Source organism: Excalfactoria chinensis, chromosome 18, assembly GCF_039878825.1.
Source record: "Excalfactoria chinensis isolate bCotChi1 chromosome 18, bCotChi1.hap2, whole genome shotgun sequence".
Classification (NCBI taxonomy): Eukaryota; Metazoa; Chordata; class Aves; order Galliformes; family Phasianidae; genus Excalfactoria; species Excalfactoria chinensis.
Window position 1 is genome coordinate 9,050,354 of NC_092842.1, and position 19,341 is coordinate 9,069,694.

At 40.1% G+C, this 19,341-nt stretch overlaps 2 protein-coding genes across 10 annotated transcripts; one reads left to right on the forward strand and one right to left on the reverse strand.

The window, feature by feature from the left end:
- Window positions 1–153: 153 nt before the first annotated feature.
- Window positions 154–9,743, reverse strand: FBXW2 (F-box and WD repeat domain containing 2). 7 transcript variants are annotated; one of them, XM_072352406.1, is made up of 7 exons: window positions 9,725–9,743; window positions 7,306–7,815; window positions 5,668–5,862; window positions 4,455–4,588; window positions 3,738–3,824; window positions 3,082–3,251; window positions 154–1,688 (listed from the first exon to the last, which is right to left on the reverse strand). In XM_072352406.1, exons 2-7 carry the CDS (start codon window positions 7,793–7,795, stop codon window positions 1,400–1,402), a joined length of 1,365 nt encoding a protein of 454 aa, XP_072208507.1. In that variant the 5' UTR covers window positions 7,796–7,815; window positions 9,725–9,743; the 3' UTR covers window positions 154–1,399. The 7 variants fall into 7 exon arrangements, with proteins under 7 accessions (XP_072208507.1, XP_072208504.1, XP_072208505.1 ...); XM_072352403.1 differs by lacking the exon at window positions 9,725–9,743 and adding an exon at window positions 9,155–9,285; XM_072352404.1 differs by lacking the exon at window positions 9,725–9,743 and adding an exon at window positions 8,696–8,827.
- SLC2A8 (solute carrier family 2 member 8) lies at window positions 9,490–19,341 on the forward strand. Of its 3 annotated transcripts, XM_072352400.1 has the most exons (10): window positions 9,490–9,729; window positions 9,971–10,130; window positions 12,661–12,867; window positions 15,333–15,432; window positions 15,603–15,814; window positions 16,475–16,618; window positions 17,169–17,277; window positions 17,733–17,906; window positions 18,447–18,592; window positions 18,745–19,341. In XM_072352400.1, exons 1-10 carry the CDS (start codon window positions 9,671–9,673, stop codon window positions 18,880–18,882), a joined length of 1,449 nt encoding a protein of 482 aa, XP_072208501.1. In that variant the 5' UTR covers window positions 9,490–9,670; the 3' UTR covers window positions 18,883–19,341. The 3 variants fall into 3 exon arrangements, with proteins under 3 accessions (XP_072208501.1, XP_072208502.1, XP_072208503.1); XM_072352401.1 differs by lacking the exon at window positions 17,733–17,906; XM_072352402.1 differs by lacking the exon at window positions 12,661–12,867 and having other exon boundaries at window positions 9,596–9,729.

The window sequence follows — 19,341 nt, forward strand, 5'->3', positions numbered from 1 at the left end:
GGAAACATGGCCTCTGTTCATTACCACATAAGAAAGCAGGTTTCCACAAGTGCTGAGAGCCACAAAAACAACAACAGAAACTGCAAACAAATGCTAGCGCTAGGGAATTTTATCAAGGATAAAAGCCAATCATTCTGAAAAATCTAATTAAAATCTATATAAAAACAGAGACGAAGGGGAAATTTTATTGTAATGAAAAAGCAAAACAAAGCAAAACCCCTAAGTATTTCTAAAGCATTGGAGTTGCGATTTCATAGATACATCTTTTAAGTACGTGTCGAACACCACAGAAGTATGTGGAGTATTGCTACTCAATAGTTAATGCATCTATACATCCGGTCTCTTACAGCTGATCAAAATAAAAGATGTTTTCCTACTCTTATGTCTTTTTCTCAAATTTTTGATTTTATTTTTTTTATTCTCTATTTTTAAAGATGTGCCATTCACAATTGCCCCCTTTTCAAATGTAGATGTAGCAATTAATATAATAATGCACTTTAACTTTTTGGAAAAAATGTATGGCTGGCAGGCATCATTTACGTAATTATTCTTGCTGTAGGGACTGAATGTCACCCAATTCATTTCATTTCTATCTACCGGTGCATTCCCACATAATCAGAAATGGGGACTATAAAAATACTAATCAAAATATTCTGAGTGAGATAACCACCAGCAAATATGACAAAATACCATCAGAGGAGCTCTAAGGTTAATTGCTTTGGCAAGCTCTAACAGATACGTGAAAAGTTGGCTCACTCTGACTGAGAAGAGCCTGTATTGGCACATTCCTGAGCTTAAACAAATGGTTATTGTTAGCATCTGATTCTAGTTAAAGAACTCTGTTTATTACTCGGTTTCAAAGGATAAGTATTTAAAGCTAACATAAAGAAAAAAAAACTTTTTTAGAAGATCAGCACTGGGGAGAAAAAAGATCTAACTATGTTCTCATTCAAGTTGAACAAGGAGCCATGCACTGTAACCAGTATTTGGTGTTACATGTACAAAAGCACAAAAGCCTAATCTAAAACAGTAGCTCCACCTTCTGTTTCAACAACAACAACAACAACAACAAAAAAGGGCAGAAATGAGGTCAAGCACTATTTCATTTTAGACTTAATGGTGGATCTGAATAGTTTTAACTTCACAAGCTATGCTTCAGAGCCCAAACAGGTATGCTTAAACATGAGCAAAGACAAATTTAATGGTGAATACTGTTAGCATGCTCTGTTGTATTATGTCAAAACCAATCTGTTCCCAAATGCCCAAATAAAATCAAATGATTGTGCATTGCATGATGATACCATTAGATTTGCAACTTTGGTTCATGCAAAGTTTCATTTGATGGACACATTGCTGATAGTCCATATAATCCTGAAGATTCTGCATATATGTAATCTTTTCAGCCATGTTCTTTCCATAACACCAAATGGATACTGTGGTCTGGCATACTGGTGGCAAAAACCAAACCTGTATCATTTTGACCATTTAGTCCATTTAACCAAGACATTTCACCAGCCAAAAAACTTGAGCCTCTTTTTGATTTTCTATACTCTGGTAGAGGCCAACGGCTTATCAGTTCTTCTGTCCTCAAGTCCATTATATACAGGTATCTATTATCAAACAGTAGAGCAAATATCTCTCCAAAGCCCAGCAAGGACACATTTGAGAAGTCAGGAGTCTTGATAACCCTAGAAGATAAGACAGCATTGTTAGAAACTCCATCACTACATAGTTATGAACCTGCATTACAAAAACAAATCCTTATGCGTCTATACTAAGGAATAACTGGATGCAAATTTTTCATATTAAGCAAGTGAACTTCTGTGTCAGGTCTGTGGTTTCAGTACTGGCTTTCTGCATTCATGACCATTCTAAATGTAAGCAAAGCATAAGGTTTGAAATGGATTCTGAAAAGCATGACAGAAATAAAAGTCTGCTCCCAGATATACACAAAAGAACAGATGTACTTTATGTTTTACAGTAAATTTTTATATAGATTTAATGCCTAAGTGCGTGTAAAAGGTATAACCTCTTATTTGACCACTTTTTTAAAAGCTGGAGAATAAAGTCTAAAAATGCCATCTTGTGACAACATTGTATATCATTCCAGATATAAACAGAATGCTGCTTTACTGACCCTTAGTGTAAATTAAACATATACATGTCAGGGAGAAAAAGCCATGCATATTAATTCCACTATAGCTTTGGGATTTTTTGCTTCATAAATCAAACCTGAACAGAAATTGAAAAGAATAATTTTTCCACAGCATTTGACCATACAGTTATAATAATGCACAGAACTGAGGCACAAAAACACATGGATATGAAAATCTGGTTTTAGCAAAGAGTGACTACCTTTCTCTTTTGAAAGCTAATAGTAAGAATAACTGAGGAATTCCATCTTAGAAGTACTTCATTTGGAGCTGATCTTCCTATAGCAGGCACTCTTCACAAAATTCCAGCCATTTCAATTAAGAGTCTGCTAAGAGTTCTAGAATACAATTTTTTTCTTTAATAAGTTAGAATCTTCGATGTCACCACAAAGATTGTTACACCATTTCCAATAGATAAAAGTCACACTTTTTTTCTAAAACAGAATATTTTAGCCTTTTTTTCAATCTGATAGATTTCACTAACATTCCACCTAGTTAGTGAGAATGACAGATCTCAGTTCAGTAGTGCTGTAAGGAAAAGGTCATTTTAATATCTTCTCCCATCAAATGACTCCTAGAAAAGACCTTCTGCTTCACTGCAGAGCAATTCTCATAGCAACATTAGCTTCTTGTCACCACAGCAGTGCAGCCTGATTTAAGTCTATTTAAAAAAATCTAACACTCATGTATTTAAAATATGAAAGAGGGCTGGCTTATGGCCAGAAATCAAAACAGCAATCAAATGGTTGGTATAATTAGAGATAAATTAGAATGAAACCTGGCAATATTTGTGAAGAATGATGTTTAACAATTTTTTAATCACAATCCTTTTGAAAAGCATTAAAAACTCCAACACACAGCACTTTCCATTTTTTTTTAAAGTACACCTTGAGAATAAATTCTGCACATCTGATGCTGAAACATTTACCTGACAATATCATAGCTGGCAAAATCCCACTGGTATAATCCTAGTGCTGAACTGCACACTATGTATTTACCATCAAAGTGCAGTCTGGGCTGTAGAGAGATGCTGCGATCTTCAGAAACAGACAGTGTTTTTAAACACTTGCAGTTTATTTCCCTTCCAATAGGCCAAATCTAGAATTAGAAAACAGTTTAAGACCATAAAACATTCAAATTATAAACTACTACATAAATTAAACATCGCTTACAGTCTCTTGTAAAGCATCAGGTAAATGTGTGCCTGTTTTTCAAAAATATTTATCACCTTTCATGTGTCAGTTCTATAACTGACTTGTAACACAGACTATTTACATACAGTATCCTCCAACTCAACAGTTTGCAACAACAGCAGCATTTGCAGTAAGCATCCCACTGACAAGTTAGCATATTAGGCAGACAATAAAAACACTTATATTTTGAATTTTATTATATATATATTGATCTACCATTTAATTCTAAACATGAATAGTTAGCTTCCAAAGAGTTTCTTGTCTTGTACATATCTTTATAAGCAGGGACTATGAGAGAAAAAATCCTATATTATTTCTGAATCAGAGAAGCACTCAAATATTCTGCTTCCTTGCGTATTGCAATGATACATGTACGATATATGGTACATACCTTGATTTCATACTTATCTGCACTTAAAAGAATATAATCCCCAGGACTATGCATAAGAGATTTGACTTTGCACTTCTGCAAAACTACCTGTAATTGAAGGATGTAATGACTTATTTTGATGCTGTTAACTAACCAAGCATTCATTTGCATTGTCCATTTTGTTACACAAGAATACACGACACAAATGGTCAAAAGTAATACAGATGCTTTCAGCACCTGAAGGGAAACTACCATTTACACTAACTACTAGCAAGAACTTCTTGTATAGATAAGTTAACACAGGTACTTTTCCAGAATTCTGCCCTCAGTGCACATTCCAATTTCTGAAATGCTCAGGAGTGAAATACCATTTCTAAACTTCAGACTTTTTATGTTTAGACTTTAGTTATCACAATTGTTAATTTTCTACATAATTTTTAAAAAGTAGCTTGCTTTCCGAATGATTGCATTCATTTGATCTTTCAATCTAATGTTGATTCCTAGTATTATTCTAGCTACTTCAGAACAGAAATCTCTTCAATCTTTTGAAAAGTTTATTTACAGCTTTTCTTTCTGTTTAAACACTATTTTGCAATATCTACATTTCCTGATCTTCTTCAGATTCTACACCTAGGGGCAAGACTGGGATTAGAAAACAGAAAGTGAGAACAACTTGCAAACTTCATGCAAATATTTATCAAGATTAACTAAAAAACTAAAAAAACTAAAAATTCACACCTTAGTGACCCATTCTGTGTGTCCAGTAAGGGTATTCAGGCACGTTCCTGTTGATAAGGCCCACACTTTCACAGTGAAGTCTGCAGAACCACTGACTAGAACATCAAGTTCATCGTTGTAGTCCACACTAAAAACTACAAGCAAAGAGGGTTTTCAAAAGCAGCAACAGTCTGTGTATGTGTTTTCCTGTGATACTGTGGCTAGGTCAAATTCACTGACTATTACAGTTTTAATTGTTGCTCTTCAACTGCACACGTAAATTATTACTCTCTATTCCTGAGTTTACACTGCAACATTACCAGATGTTTGTTCAAATTAAAAGCATGAAGATCATTGGTTCCATTATGGCTGGATTATGTTGAAGTTCCTATCCTAATAGTTCTAAGAAATCAATTCCAGCAGGATTATTACGATTAATACATCTCATTATTCATGGAAAACAGACCTACATCTGAGCTGAGGATACAGAATTAAGACTGAAATGCAAACAGAGATCCCCAGGCTTGACTGTGCTTTTTCCTGTAAGACTATCTCCAGTGCGGGAATTTGGAGAACTCCCACTGCCATTGCTCCCTGTTAACAGGTGATAAACAGAATTTGCATCTTTTGTTCTAGACTCTAAAACACTAAATCACCATGATAGTATTGTTTCTACACCTACAAAACACTATATGGCTATGCATAAGAGTTATTCAAGGGTAAACAGATCTAGATCTATTCTGGCCACTTCTCTCTCACTTCCCTCATTGGGTACAGAGCCTTACAAATATACTACTGTGGACAAAGCAAACTTAAATTATCATAGTATCATAGTATCGTGCGAGTTGGAAGGGACCTTAGAGATCATCGAGTCCAACTCCCGGGTTTCGAGCCCCCTGTGTAGCGAAGCGGCACTTCTACCCCTGCGCCACAGGGGGGGGATTCGAACCTGGGCCCTCCAGTGCCGCAGGCAGCAGCTTATACCACTGCGCCACTGGGGGCACACTGGGGGCAACAGATTATAATCTGTTCTATATATATATATATATCTGTTCTCTCTCTCTCTATATATACACATACACACACATACATATATCTCTATATATGCATATATAGAGATATATGAATGAATATATGTACATATATGAATATATATACATATACTATATGTACTACATGTACTATATGTATGTTACTTGACTGATGAAAATAAAATCTGAGATGTTCAACATACCTGCGCCAGTGTGTCCTCTGAAATGCTGTGTTTTTGCCCCAGAGCTCCATTCCCAACAGGCTACGGTGTTATCAAAAGAGCCTGTTACAAGTTTTTGTTCATCAAACTTCACTGTAGCACAAGTGTGTGTCTGGATACCATAGATGCACTGACCTGTGCTTACATCCCACAGTTTTGCAGACAAGTCATCTGATCCTGGAACATAAAACAAAAGGATAATTGTAAACAAATACTAAATAAAATTACTAGTCCTCCACAACCTCTCTGAGCAACCTGTGCCAGTGCTCCATCACCTGCACAGTAAAGAAAGGTTTCCCAGTGTTCAGATGGAACCTCGAGTGTTTTATTTTGTGCCCATATCCTCCTGCCCCATCACAGGGCACCTCTGAAAACACCCTGGCTCTGAACTCACTGTACCTCCCCTCAGGTATTCATACATATTAATAAGTTTCCTTCAAGCCTTCCCTTCTGTAGGCTAAACAGTCCCAGTTCTCTCAGCCTTTTCTCAGAGGAAAGAATTAAAAATCTAAAGATGCTAGATATCTCTCTTCCAATTTTTCCACATACTTTTAGAACCTTCCACAGTTTCCAACATTCCCTCTATTTGTAAGCGTCTACTGAGAAAAATACCTGGAAGTTTTATATGATTAGATCACATCCAGGTTTGCAGAGCAAACTGACTGTACTGCAAGCTTTTCTTTGTTTCACATAGGAAAGGAGTCCATCAAATCTCTTTGTAGAGAAAGATGGAAAGACAGCAGATGAATACCTGGCCCTTTCACCTGCATTTCCTTTCTCCACCAAAACTTGTAACAAAGACTGGACAAAAGTCCTAGATGCTTCCACCTCTTTTTTCCCTTTTGGTTTCAGCACAGAAGTATGCAGCTTCCCAGTAAGGTCTGACAGTGATGTTTCCTTTGTATTTTCCTTCCCTGGTTGCTAGTTAAGTGAAAAGACTGCCTAGAGTCTAGTTGCTTGTTTCTAGTAACCACCCTAGTGTACCAGAAGATGTGGAGGGATGTGTATTTCTGAGTTCACAATGAAATCTTGAAGTCTGCAGTCTTCAGGAAGGAAGCTGAAACCATCAATGCAATGTGCATATCAGATTCATAGCAAGGTTAAATCTAGTTTACAGGTATTCATACAAGAAACAAGATCATGTTAAGAACTGAAAGTGCTTAAGAATGTAACAGAGAAATTATCTTACTGCCAGGAAGACAGACTTTTCCTGACACAGCTTGAGTCTAGGGCGATCACACTGTGAGACCAAACTTTGTTTAACCTGAGTGAGATCACAGATATCCTCTAAGAGGACACCTAACATAAATGTACTTCTCAAATGAGCTTGCTAATCTGAAGAACAATATGCAGCACTGTACCCATGTCTTTTTATTTAACGAATAAATAAATTGGTCTCCCGGTTGTTTGTTTGTTTTCCTATTAAAATGTTTAGTGAGCTTGACAGCATACCAGATGTTTCAGAAAATGGAAAAAAAATAAAACTGAATTGCCTTGAGCTTGCATAACGAAAATAATCTGTCTGGTCAAGAAAAATCAACTTCTCATTAATCAACTGGAGGAGTTTGGGGGTAGAGATAACAAAGAATAGTAAGACTCCAAGTTTTCTGAACTTCCTACCTGTGCACAGAAGACCATCTCTATAGTAAAGTGCATATACTCTGGCACTGTGTCCAATTAAAGAGGATGTCTCAAAGGCTTCATGGTCCTTCAGTTGCTTCATCCTTAAAATAGCCTTTAGGTAAACCTTCTTCCAATGCAGAGGATCCTGAACAGAGTCATCTATTTGCCAACCCAAATTCTTACATGCAGTTTGCCACACCTCTGTGCAGGCACTTATAACCTTATTCCACTGTTTAGAGACGAGGCAACATGTGAGTAAGGTGTGAGGATCAAGCCATTTTAACAGATAAAAACTAAGTTCCAATGGAAGAAGTTTGAGGAAGTCCCTCTTGAGAAGAATCTCTAGATTATTCGAGAGGTGCCTGAGCTGGACTGCTCCACTCAAGCTAATCAGGTGATCCAGAGTTTCATTTTTCTGCAAGTCCGTCAGAGAAAGAAATGTAATAGAAATGTTATCAAGCCATGCTTCAAAGTCCTTTTTCTCCATAAGGTTATGGAAAAATTTACCTGCGGTACATCAAAATACTGTATTAGTTCTGTTCAGAAAACAAGGTAAGCATCACATCATTATTACTGGTACATCAGTATTTTAAATGGCATGTTAAAGCACAGACTGAAGTGATCAATCACAGCACAAAATATTCATTAGGTTAGTAAGAAGCATTCGCACATCCTTGAAACTGCTATTTGTCCTACTTAAGACTTGGAAGTGAGTTGTAGGAGACAGTGCATGCTAGCATTCACTACGAATGTTTACATCTTTCATGAAATGAGTTAACATTTTCACATTCTGAATCCAGTAAGAGTTGATCCAAGTTTTAAATCTACTTTAGTGAATAAATGCTGTTTTACAGTTTACTTATCGTTTAGTTGAAAAAAAGGAAGAAAACAAAGCATAAAAACAGAATAACAAGAAGCTAATTACTGACTGAATGAACTCAGACTCTTGTCTTCACTTCAAAAAAAGTTACCTGCTCTTGCTTAAAGAAGATACAAAGAGATGTCTGGAGAATCGTGTTGAAGGGCATGTAACCTCTTCTGTACCTCCTTCATGTCTTTGTTTTTTCTTATAAAACAAACTCCCCTCCCCCCCGACCCTTGTTTTCTCAGTTTACATCCAATGAACAGGCCTGTGAAACCTACAGCTTGAAATGCTACCTCTTGAACTACGTGACCTGTATTTGTTTCTGTATGCTGTGGCATCTCAAGTTCCTACAATAGGCTTGAGCAAGCGATTAAAAAGATGAGCATGTGGCAAACTGTTAAGCCAGATTTATTTTCTGTGGGAGATCTCATTCAGCACACTAGATAACTAAATGAATTTAAGTAACAGAAGCTCCCAAATCAAGTGAATTGGGGAATCGGAACGGGAGCTCATAATACGTACACTTTCTCCTTCACAGAATAAAAGCTTGAAGTACATCTCTGAACATGACACAGAAAAGTACGGAAAAGTAGAGTCTTCACTAGGAAAGTCTACAGATGTAGAGAAGTATTACTTCTTGATAATATCTTAAAAATAATCTGAAGGCCTTCTTAATTAAACACGCAGAGACAGCTGCTCCTATCGTGCTATTAGTTCATACAGTAACTTCTACTGACAGAACTTCAGGGCTTTCTTCAGCACCTTCGGCAGACTGCGTTTGCCACTCTAACCGGCACGTGTTTTCTTAAGAGCAAGCAATTTCTCACTGCAGCACGTGCCGTGCGCACACTGCTCCTCGCGTTATCCGCAAACGCTCCACTCACGGCCGCTCCCGTCCACCTCCGCTCGCAGAGAGCACGGCGCAGCCCGGAGACTTCCAGCGCCTTCCGCCCACGCGCAGCAGTGGGCCGCGGCGCTCACCTCAGGTAGCGGCCGGGCGCGCAGCGTCCCTCAGCAGGCAGCCGCCGCGCCTCGCACGGTCCTCCGGGGCCCGGCAGGGGCTGGGGCTTCCCCGCGGCCATCGCTCCCGCAGCAGAAGGACGGACTCCCGCTACTTCTGCGGTCCGCGCCGCGGCCTGCGGGCACTCACGGAAGGCTGCCGCCCTCGGACAGCGATGGGAGCCTCGGTCACCTCCAGCGCCGGGGGAGACGCGAGGCCCCCGCACCGAGCGAGCCGGCCGTCACCCGAGGGGAGGCACTCCACCGAAGCCCACGGCGCTCCGTTCGCAGGCAGCTTCCGGCGCATCCTCCAAACGTCACCGGGCCCCGCTGCTCGCTGCGGCCGTTTCCGTCTGAACTGGAGCCGTAAAGCGCTGCGTTACTTCTCTGCGTTCGGCGCCGTGCGCGGGTCTGAGCCTGCCCTGCGAGGTGGCTGCTGCCGGCCGTGTAGAAGCAGCTGATTTTACTCGTGCCGAGACGCCCTCCTGCGGCCGGGACATGGCGGCAGAGGAGTCCCAGTACCTGTTGGCTCACCCTACTTCGGACGCTTACCTGAGGTGCGGGTTGGTGCTGCGTCTCTGCCTCTGGAGGGCCCGGGGGGGGGCAGCCCCGTTGCGCTGCAGCGCGGCCGCTGCCGATTTTGGGTGGCGCGGGGGGGGAGAAAGCGAGAGAGAACGCGGAAAATGTGACCTCTGGGTCAGAACCTCCGTCGAGTCCATCCGCGCGTTAACGGCCCCTTGAGGGGCCGGAGCCGTGAGGGGGCGGCGGCACGATCCTTGTCGGTATCTTCCGCCTCAGAGTGCAAAACAAGAAGCTGTACCTGACCACGTTCGCTGCTGTCCTGGGACCGCTTAGCTTTGGCTTCGTGCTAGGCTATAGCTCACCTGCTATTCCAGAGCTGAGGAAAATCGGCAATCCGAAATTACGACTGGACGACAATCAGGCATCGTGGTTTGGGGTAAGTCTTTTATGATACATTACGCTCTTGTGATTTCCCCTCGTGGTGAACGAAATGGTGGATGAAGGGAAGGCGACCGATGTCATTTACCTGGACCTGAGCAAGGCCTTTGACATGGTCCCCCACCACATCCTCATCTCCAAATTGGAGGGAGGTGGATTTGATGGGTGGACAACTCGATGGATAAGCAATTGGTTGAAAGGTCGCAGACAGAGGGGGGTGGTCAATGGCTCTATGTCCAGGTGGAGGCCGGTAACGAGTGGTGTCCCTCAAGGGTCTGTATTGGGACCGGTGCTCTTCAACATCTTTATTAATGACATCGATGAGGGAATTGAGTGCACCCTCAGCAAGTTTGCTGACGACACCAAGCTGAGAGGTGCGGTTGATACGGTGGAAGGAAGAGATGCCATCCAGAGGGACCTCGACAGGCTGGAAAGCTGGGCTCGGGTGAACCTAATGAGGTTCAACACGGCAAAGTGCAAGGTTTTGCACTTGGGCCGGAAGAACCCCAGGCACCTGTACAGGCTGGGAGGAGTTGTCCTTGAGAGCAGCTCGGCAGAGAAGGACCTGGGGGTCCTGATGGACGAGAGACTCAACATGAGCCAGCAGTGTGCTCTGGCGGCTCGGAAGGCAAATGGGATCCTGGGCTCCATCAGGAGAGGGGTGGTCAGCAGGGCTAGGGAGGTGATTGTCCCTCTCTACTCGGCTCTTGTGAGGCCCCATCTGGAGTACTGTGTCCAGGTATGGAGCCCTCAGTACAAGAAGGACATAGAGCAGTTGGAAAGGGTCCAGAGGAGGGCCACAAAGATGATCAGGGGGCTGGAGCACCTCCCCTATGAGGACAGGCTGAGGGAGTTAGGCTTGTTCAGCCTGGAGAAGAGAAGGCTGTGGGGTGACCTCATTGCAGCCTTTCAATACCTGAAGGGAACCTCCACCCAGGAGGGGAGTAAACTCTTTGAAAGGGCTGATAATAGCAGGACTAGGGGAAATGGATCCAAGTTGAAGGAGGGAAGATTTAGGTTGGATGTTAAGGGGAAGTTCTTTACTAGGAGAGTGGTGAGGCCCTGGAACAGGCTGCCCAGGGAGATTGTGGATGCCCTGTCCTTGGAGGTGTTCAAGGCCAGGTTGGATGGGGCCCTGGGCAACCTGATCTAGTAAATGTGTATGTTTGCCAGGCAGGGGGGGTGGAGCTTCATGATCCTTGAGGTCCCTTCCAACCCAGGTTATTCTGTGATTGTGTGATTCTGTGGACAAGTACAAATGAGGATCTTGATAATGATTTTTTGTTGTGATTTTTTTGTCAGTGATTGGTTCTTTTCTTCCTAAGTAATACCATTGTTATACACTCCTAACTCTCCACGTGTAAATAAATGCCCTTATTCTTGTAACTTCTTTTTTGATGCTAAAATGTTGCGTCAACTTTTAATCTCCTTAATTTAACCTGTCCAGGGACCACAGAAAATCAATTTGTGAATAAACTGGGTGCAATCTATTGACAAAGGGAACATCAGCTTTTGGGATGCAGGCTGGACTTCAGGCTATTCACAGTAACAGTCTTCAGGGCTTTAAAACAGTTTGGGAAGCTAGTTTGTGAATAAAAAGATAAAATAAACATACTGTTGCATTTCTTTCTCCACTGAGAGGGCTTTGTATGTGACCTGAGAATTGCTTGCTGTCCAATTGCGGTGAATCGTGCTTCTTGACTATGATTTGATAAGAAGTTAATGTTTATTTTGTTTTTCTAAACACCTGCGTGAATTTTATTTTCAGAAGCTATTTACTTAAAAGAATTTGTCATGTGTTATTTATGTATTTATATCTATATAGATAGATAGACATATAGATAGATAGATGTATATGTATATATCCATGGAAACATAGAATCTTTGTATTTGGAAGGGACTTCTGAAGGCCATTTACTCCAACTCCCCTGAAATGAACAGGGATGCCACAGCTGGTCTCCAGGGATGGGGCATCATCCGTTCTAGATGGAATGCTGCATCCAGATGTGGAGTCCTCAGTACAGGAGAGACGTAGACCTGTTGGAGCATGTGCGGAGAAGGGCCACAGAAATGATCCACGGAATGGAACACTTCTCCTATGAGAACAGGCTGAGAGAGCTGGGGCTCTTCAGCCTGGACAAGAGAAGGCTGCAGGGTGACATGGTGGTGGCCTGTCAGTAACTAAAGCGGAGCTACAGGAAAGAAGAGAACAGATTCTTTAGCAGGGTCTCCTTGTTCTATCACAAGGGGAAACAGCTTCAAACTCAAAGAGAGTAGATTTAGGTTAGATATAGGAAAATATATTTTACAGTGAGGGTGGTGAGGCAGTGGAACAGGTTGCCTAGTGTTGTGGTTGATGCCCCCGTCTCTAGAGACTGGATAAAGTGAGGCTGGATAAAGCCCTGGACTGCCTGATCTAACTGTTGTGTCCCTATTCATCGCAGGGGAGTTGGACTGGATGGCCTTCAGAGGTCTCTTCCAACTCTAAGCATTCTATGATATGTACTTTTTTAACTTGTTTTTTGAAGTCTATAGTAACATTGGGAGCTGCTGCTGGAGGAATATTGGGAGCCTACCTTGTGGATAAAATTGGGAGAAAGCTGAGTCTGATGCTGTGTTCAATACCATATGTCTCTGGATATATAGTTATTATTTCAGCTCAGAACATCTGGATGCTCTATTTTGGACGAATACTAACTGGCTTAGCCAGTGGAATTACTTCACTTGTTGTTCCAGTAAGTAGAACGTCATTTCTGGTCACAAGGTGGCTCGTATAATTGTTTGCTTTTTAGGCTTTTCTATTTGAGCATTTGTTATTCTGTAGTATGACTATAAGTGATTTGGCTGTAGTGATTCTAGCAAAGGCAGCAGATTTAGAATAAACTGTTATAGAATCATATTTTGCATGTTTCTAATAACAATGAAAATGTAAATTAAAAAAAAGTTGCTTCTTGTAGTAGCACTTCTGTACTACACATTCTTATTACAGTGATATGATTGCTCCGATTCTTCTTCTGTCTATTAAACTGATAGAGGAGGGCCATGAAGATGATCAGAGGGCTGGAACACCTCCCCTAGAGAAGTGGGGCTCTTCAGCCTGGAGAACAGAAGGCGCCAAGGTGACCCTTTAGCAGCCTTCCAGTACCTGAAGGAGGCCTACAGGAAAGCCGGGGAGGGACTTTTCTGTAATGGCAGGTAGCAACAGAACAAGGGGAAATAGTTTTAAAGTGGAAGAGGGTAGATTTAGACTAGATATCAGGAAAAAACGCTTCATGTGAGGGTGGCGAGACCCTGGAACAGGTTGCCCAGTGAGGCTGTGGATGCCCCTTCCTTGGAAGCTTCAAGGCCAGGCTGGATGGGGCTGTGAGCATCATGGTCTAGAGGGAGGTGTCCCTGCCTACATCAGGGGAGTTGGAACTGCATGATCTTAAAGATCCCTTCTAACCCAAACCATTCTGTGATTCTGTGCTTATTTCTGTTTATATTTTGCAATGGTCTAATATTTATCTCTTTAAATTCTGTACTAATAATGGTAAAGACTTAAGGTTTGTAATTAAACTGTGATCACTTATAAATTCTAGTGCAATGCCAAGTAGAATTGTAGAAGAGAATTGTCTGAGTTGGAAGGGATCTTTAAAGGTCATCTAGTCCAGTTCTCCTGCAATGAACAAGCTACAGCTAGATCAGTGCGCTCAGAGCTTGCTCCAACCTGACTTTGAATGCCTCCAGGAACAGAGCATCCAGAAGCCCTCTGGACAACCTGTATCTGTGCTTCACTACCCTTGTCGTAAAAACCCTTTTTTCTTATATCTAGTTTAAATCTCCCCTCTTTTAGTTTAAAACTGTTTCTCCTTGTCCTGTCACAGCAGACCCTGTTGAAGAATCTGTTTCTTTCTTTCTTATAAGCCCTCCTTCAGGTAGTGAAAAGCTGTCATCTGGTCTCCCTGGAGCCTACTCAGAGGTAGTGACTTCTGCTTCCATTAAACTGTTATCTTTAGAAAATTAACTTTTCTCGTGTATTCAGAAATACCCTTGCAGTAGTTTAATGGAAACAATTTGTGCTTATCTTCTTTTCTGGTATTATTTGACCAGCTGGGTCAAACTGGGGGTTGGAATGAGATAATCATTAGAGTCCCTCCCAGTCCCAGCCATTCTATGAAAAAATTCCTTTGGATCTAGCAGTAGCATTAAATAAATGGTCTAGAATTTTAGTATTTGAGTTTATTTTCTGGTGTTTCTGCATTCCTAGTTTTTGAAGAAAAAAGCGAACTGAAACATAAAAGGGAAGGAAGTCATAACATACTTTAAAACTAAACAAAAAATCATAGCAATGGGATCTAAATGGTAATCTTGTGCAACTTTTTCCATTGCTAAGAACTTTGCTGTGTAGGCTGTTAAAAAGCAAACAGAACTCCTTCACAGATATTGACACACCTGACTGCTTTCTCTTTTTCCTGGAGGTGAGCTCCTGAGTTTCCTTATGAAAAGGTTATTTGTAAAAGATATATAAAGTTGCAGTGATGAGGGATAAAAATGACATATACAATAATGTGGTTTTGTAGATCTGAATTATTATTGAGTTAAAGAATACTTATTTCAATATTAACTTTAGGAAGAATTGAATATGTTAAAAAAGGGAGGGAGGGGTATTTCTGTTTTCTCTCTGTTGCTGATCTGTAGCCATGACTTAGTATCAATGCGTGAAAAGAATACAAAAAGAAAACTGAAAAATTTAAGCTGACCCCAGATATTGGATGAGATTTGATGCCTGCTGTTAATATGTATGTTAAGATAAGGACAATTAATTTTGGATTTTTTTGAGAATGAAATGATGCCCAGTCTTTACAGTGAATTAAAAGGTTCCAGCTTAGATTTGAAAAGACTTTTATATGTGGCCCGGGCTATGTGTTTCTGCAGGAAGCAGAAGGAAGCCCTTACTAATGCAAGTTTATTTGTCTGTCAGATCCTTAGCTGGCAGCAACAACATTCTTCCTGGGGTCTCCCTTTTTCCCTGGTTTTTCATACTGTTAATATGTATTTATGAGATGATACTATTCTACCCTCTCCATTTTACTGAAGATTTTTTTTTTTTTTGAGCATTTCTAGGAAATACATCTGGTTTTCAGAAATAAATTATTTCTCTACTTCTTGATCCTACATTGGATTGAGGTAATTATTAGACATTTTCTCCCTTTTTTAGGTATATATATCGGAAATTTCTCATACAAGTGTTCGTGGTATGCTTGGCTCTTTTGTCCAGTTGATGGTGGTGACTGGCATACTTGGAGCCTACATTGCAGGTATTGGAGTTAGGTCTGTACAAAAAAGAATTAATACTTGTAGTGAAAGAACTGCACTAAGGAATTGAAAGCAAAGGTCAGTTCATTTGCATAGCCATTAATTTTGTTGTACAAATATTAATTCTTATATAGCTGATGTTTGTTTTTTCTTTTTCCTTTTTGTTGTGCAGGAATGGCACTAAAATGGCAATGGCTGGCAGTACTATGTTCTTTTCCACCATGCATAATGCTTTTGTTTATGTTGTTCATGCCTGAAACACCGAGATTTCTGCTGGATCAGAATAAACGTGCAGAAGCTATCGCTGCTTTACAGTTCCTGCGAGGACCATATGTGGACCATGAATGGGAATGCAGACAAATTGAAGCTAATGCTGAGGAGGAGGTGATGAGAATCTGACTTACACTAAAGACAAAAAGTCCCAAAGTATACGGTTTAATTAAATGATTTTTATCATAGTTTAGTTAATAGCCATTTCTACAGTGGTCCAAACCTGTTTCATCACAAATGAACTGAAGAAGCAATGAGATTCAAATAATCTTTTTTACTTCTGCCTTCCAGCTGCAACTGCTATCAGTGTTGGTATGCGTGTGTAGCGTGATCTTTCTCTGACAATAGACAGTTATGCTTTCTCACTGTAATTAGCAGTTTTATCAGTTTTATAGGATTGTTCACTGCCTCTAACACTTATTTGCTGTTGTACCACTCTAAAAGCAGTATTTAACCTCTTGTAATGAGATATGAGCTTAGACACTCATGTCTAATGATTGACGTTTTATTTCTGCAAAGTCTGAATTCTTTCCTGTTAACTTTCTCTGTAAAGTACCATCGATTTTTGTCTCTAGAACCTGAGAGAAGGCTAAAAATATTTTCCTGGAGTTCTCATACTTCAAATGTAAACACTTTTACTACTAAGAAATTTAATTTTGCTGAAGAGGGGTGAAAAACTTACTCTTTGAACATGCTGAAATGTTCTGAGGATTTTTATGTTCATTTAAAGTAATTTTTTTTTCATGGAGCCATTGCATCATCTTTTTTTAACAGGGACTAAGCCTCTTTGAACTTAAGAATCCTTCAGTCTACAGGCCACTTCTTATTGGTGTGATTCTGATGTTTCTCCAGCAAGTAACAGGCATTAATGCAGTTATGTTTTATGCAGAAACAATCTTTGAAGATGCAAACTTCCAGGTAATCAGCGTGCTGTTAAATGTCTATAGTTTCAGCTTAGTTGGTGCTGAGTAAGCATAGAATATGTAACAAATTTACCTGATATTAAACCTATCTGCATCATAAGTAACAGAGTTTGAGTGCTGATGATCGTCTTTTGTTTTAAATTATAGATAATCTCTTAACTGTATTACTCTGGCATACCTGAATGTTGTTGGGTTTTTTTTTGTGGGGAAGTATGTTGTGTCTGAAACTTTGATATGGATAGAAATCTTTATTATAGTCATCTCATCCTTGTAATAGAACTTTTTTAAAAATACAGTTATAAATTCAGTGCTTCAGAAGTCAGACAGTAGGGGCAAGTTGTGACATTAAATAACTTACTAAGAGACCAATATATTGTGTTAATTAATGTGGATGTCTTTATGTATTCCTTCCCCTAGCTAATTTATGTTGTGCAGTTTTTCTTGTTCCAGAATTAAGAAGCAAATGCATCTCTAATGCCTGACACGTAATCCTGTTACCAGCCTGAAAGAGCAAATTCTTCTCCCTGTCTCCTCCTTTATTTCAGGACAGCAGAATGGCTTCTGTTGTTGTGGGTTCCATACAAGTGTATTTCACTGCTGTGGCTGCACTTATCATAGATAAAACCGGAAGAAAAGTGCTGCTTTATGTGTCTGGTAAAATAACTTACTGAATTCTGTTCTATGAGAAGAGATATGCAGAGTACTAAAAAATGCTGGAACTATTGGAGAAATTGTTACAATTTATTTATTTCAAGTGCTTTATTTTACAAGCAGATTATAGCTGATGGCTTAACCCCTGATTCATAAGAGGAAATTGCCGTGTTATACATACTTTGAAACTAGTTAGAGCTGTCTTTTTGTCTTTTTACCAGGCTGATTTTTACTTTGGACAAATCGTTGATAGCTGTCACAGTGCACACTCAATAGCAATGACTGCTGTAAAAACTGGTTTAATTTGTGTGCCTCTTGTTGAGGCGAATGTTTATTTCTAATAATGTTATCTTTTTGGAACCACTTCTGCTAGAGCCAGCATATCTTGCATTTAGGTCTCAGAAAAAAGAGTGCCTAAGCAACAATCATTGACAACTCAGTTATTGCTTACTTTTCAGGGATAATTATGGCTCTCAGTACTGCGTTGTTTGGGTTTTACTTTAAAATGGTCTTTCCAAGTGGGAACAATTCATCAACTGCTGATCTGTGGTTCACTTTAAATTCAGTATCACCAGGAACAGAATCTAGACTATCCTGGCTTGCGGTAGTAAGCCTAGGACTCTTTGTTGCTGGTAAGTAGGACAGGCTTCTAAGTAAAAATTACATGCAACTTGGACTTTCTTGTGACTGTTACATACTTGTTCCATTTTTCTCACATTGTTGAAAATTGGAACTGTGTTTGACACAGCTTTTAAGTGTATAAGACAAAGTGATGCTGATCACTCACCACCTTTGTGATCAAGCTAGAAGCTAAATATTTAAGTCAGTGTTCTGCAAAATAAATGTATACCTCCTTGTGCTGATATTAAGTAGTAATTGCTTAGGTTGAATAACTTGACAACCATTAATGTGGGAAAAAGGTCTCTGGTAATATCTGAGCCAAACTGAATGTTGTGACAGATCAAGACAGCAGCAAGTTAAAAATTAATCTTGTTTCTAAAGTTGACCACTTCAGAAGCTTCTTATTAAGAAATTTTGCTTGCTAAGAGTCCTTAATTAGCCTTAAAAAGTGTGCTAGTGTTTAGCACACTCCCCCAAAAATGTACTCTTGTAGCATTATTGGCCTGACACTCTCCCCTTTGAAATTTATTTTCTTCTTTTTGTAATTGCAGGTTTTGCACTTGGCTGGGGTCCAGTTCCATGGCTGGTAATGTCTGAAATCTTCCCACTTAAAGCGAGGGGCATATCAGGTGGTGCCTGTGTGTTAACAAACTGGGTTATGGCCTTTTTAGTGACCAAGGAATTTCACGATTTTGTAGTAAGCATCATAAATCAAAATTCGACACTTATTTTTATATAGAAACCTATCAAAGATGCTCCCAATAAAACCTTGTGCCAGACTTCTTCAGCAGTATATATAGACTGTGGTTGTAGTGACTTATATTTTTTTTTGTTTTCTCCCTGCCTTAGGGTTTCTTAACATCCTATGGAACATTCTGGCTCTTCTCTGCCTTCTCCTGCCTCAGCGTGACTTTTGCAGCCTTTTATGTTCCTGAAACTAAAGGACAGACTCTGGAACAGATAGAAGCCTACTTCAGAAAATCTTAAACCTCAGGCTTTTGCTGATAGGAAACCTTTACATCATTATTTGTGGTGCTATTGCTAAAACTAACTGTATTACATTGTAGATAATCACACAGATTCCTATACAATTGTTTTAATGAATTTTGTAAAATCTACTTTTTTCTTCCTCTCCCCAAAATCTGTAGGTATTTGCCTGCATTTGATTATCACAGTATCGTGCGAGTTGGAAGGGACCTTAGAGATCATCGAGTCCAACTCCTAGGATTCGAGCCTTTCTGTGTAGCACAGCAGCATTTCTACCACTTGTGCCACAGGGGGGATTTGAACCCCGGGCCTCTGGTGTTACAAGCAACACCTTATACCACTGCGCCACCTGAGGCACACAAGTTTGTTTGTCTTGCATAGAGGCACACAAGTTTGTCTGCATACTTGCTGTAGTATGTTCTTGTGTAGGTCTTGGACATTTATTTTTTTTTAATTACT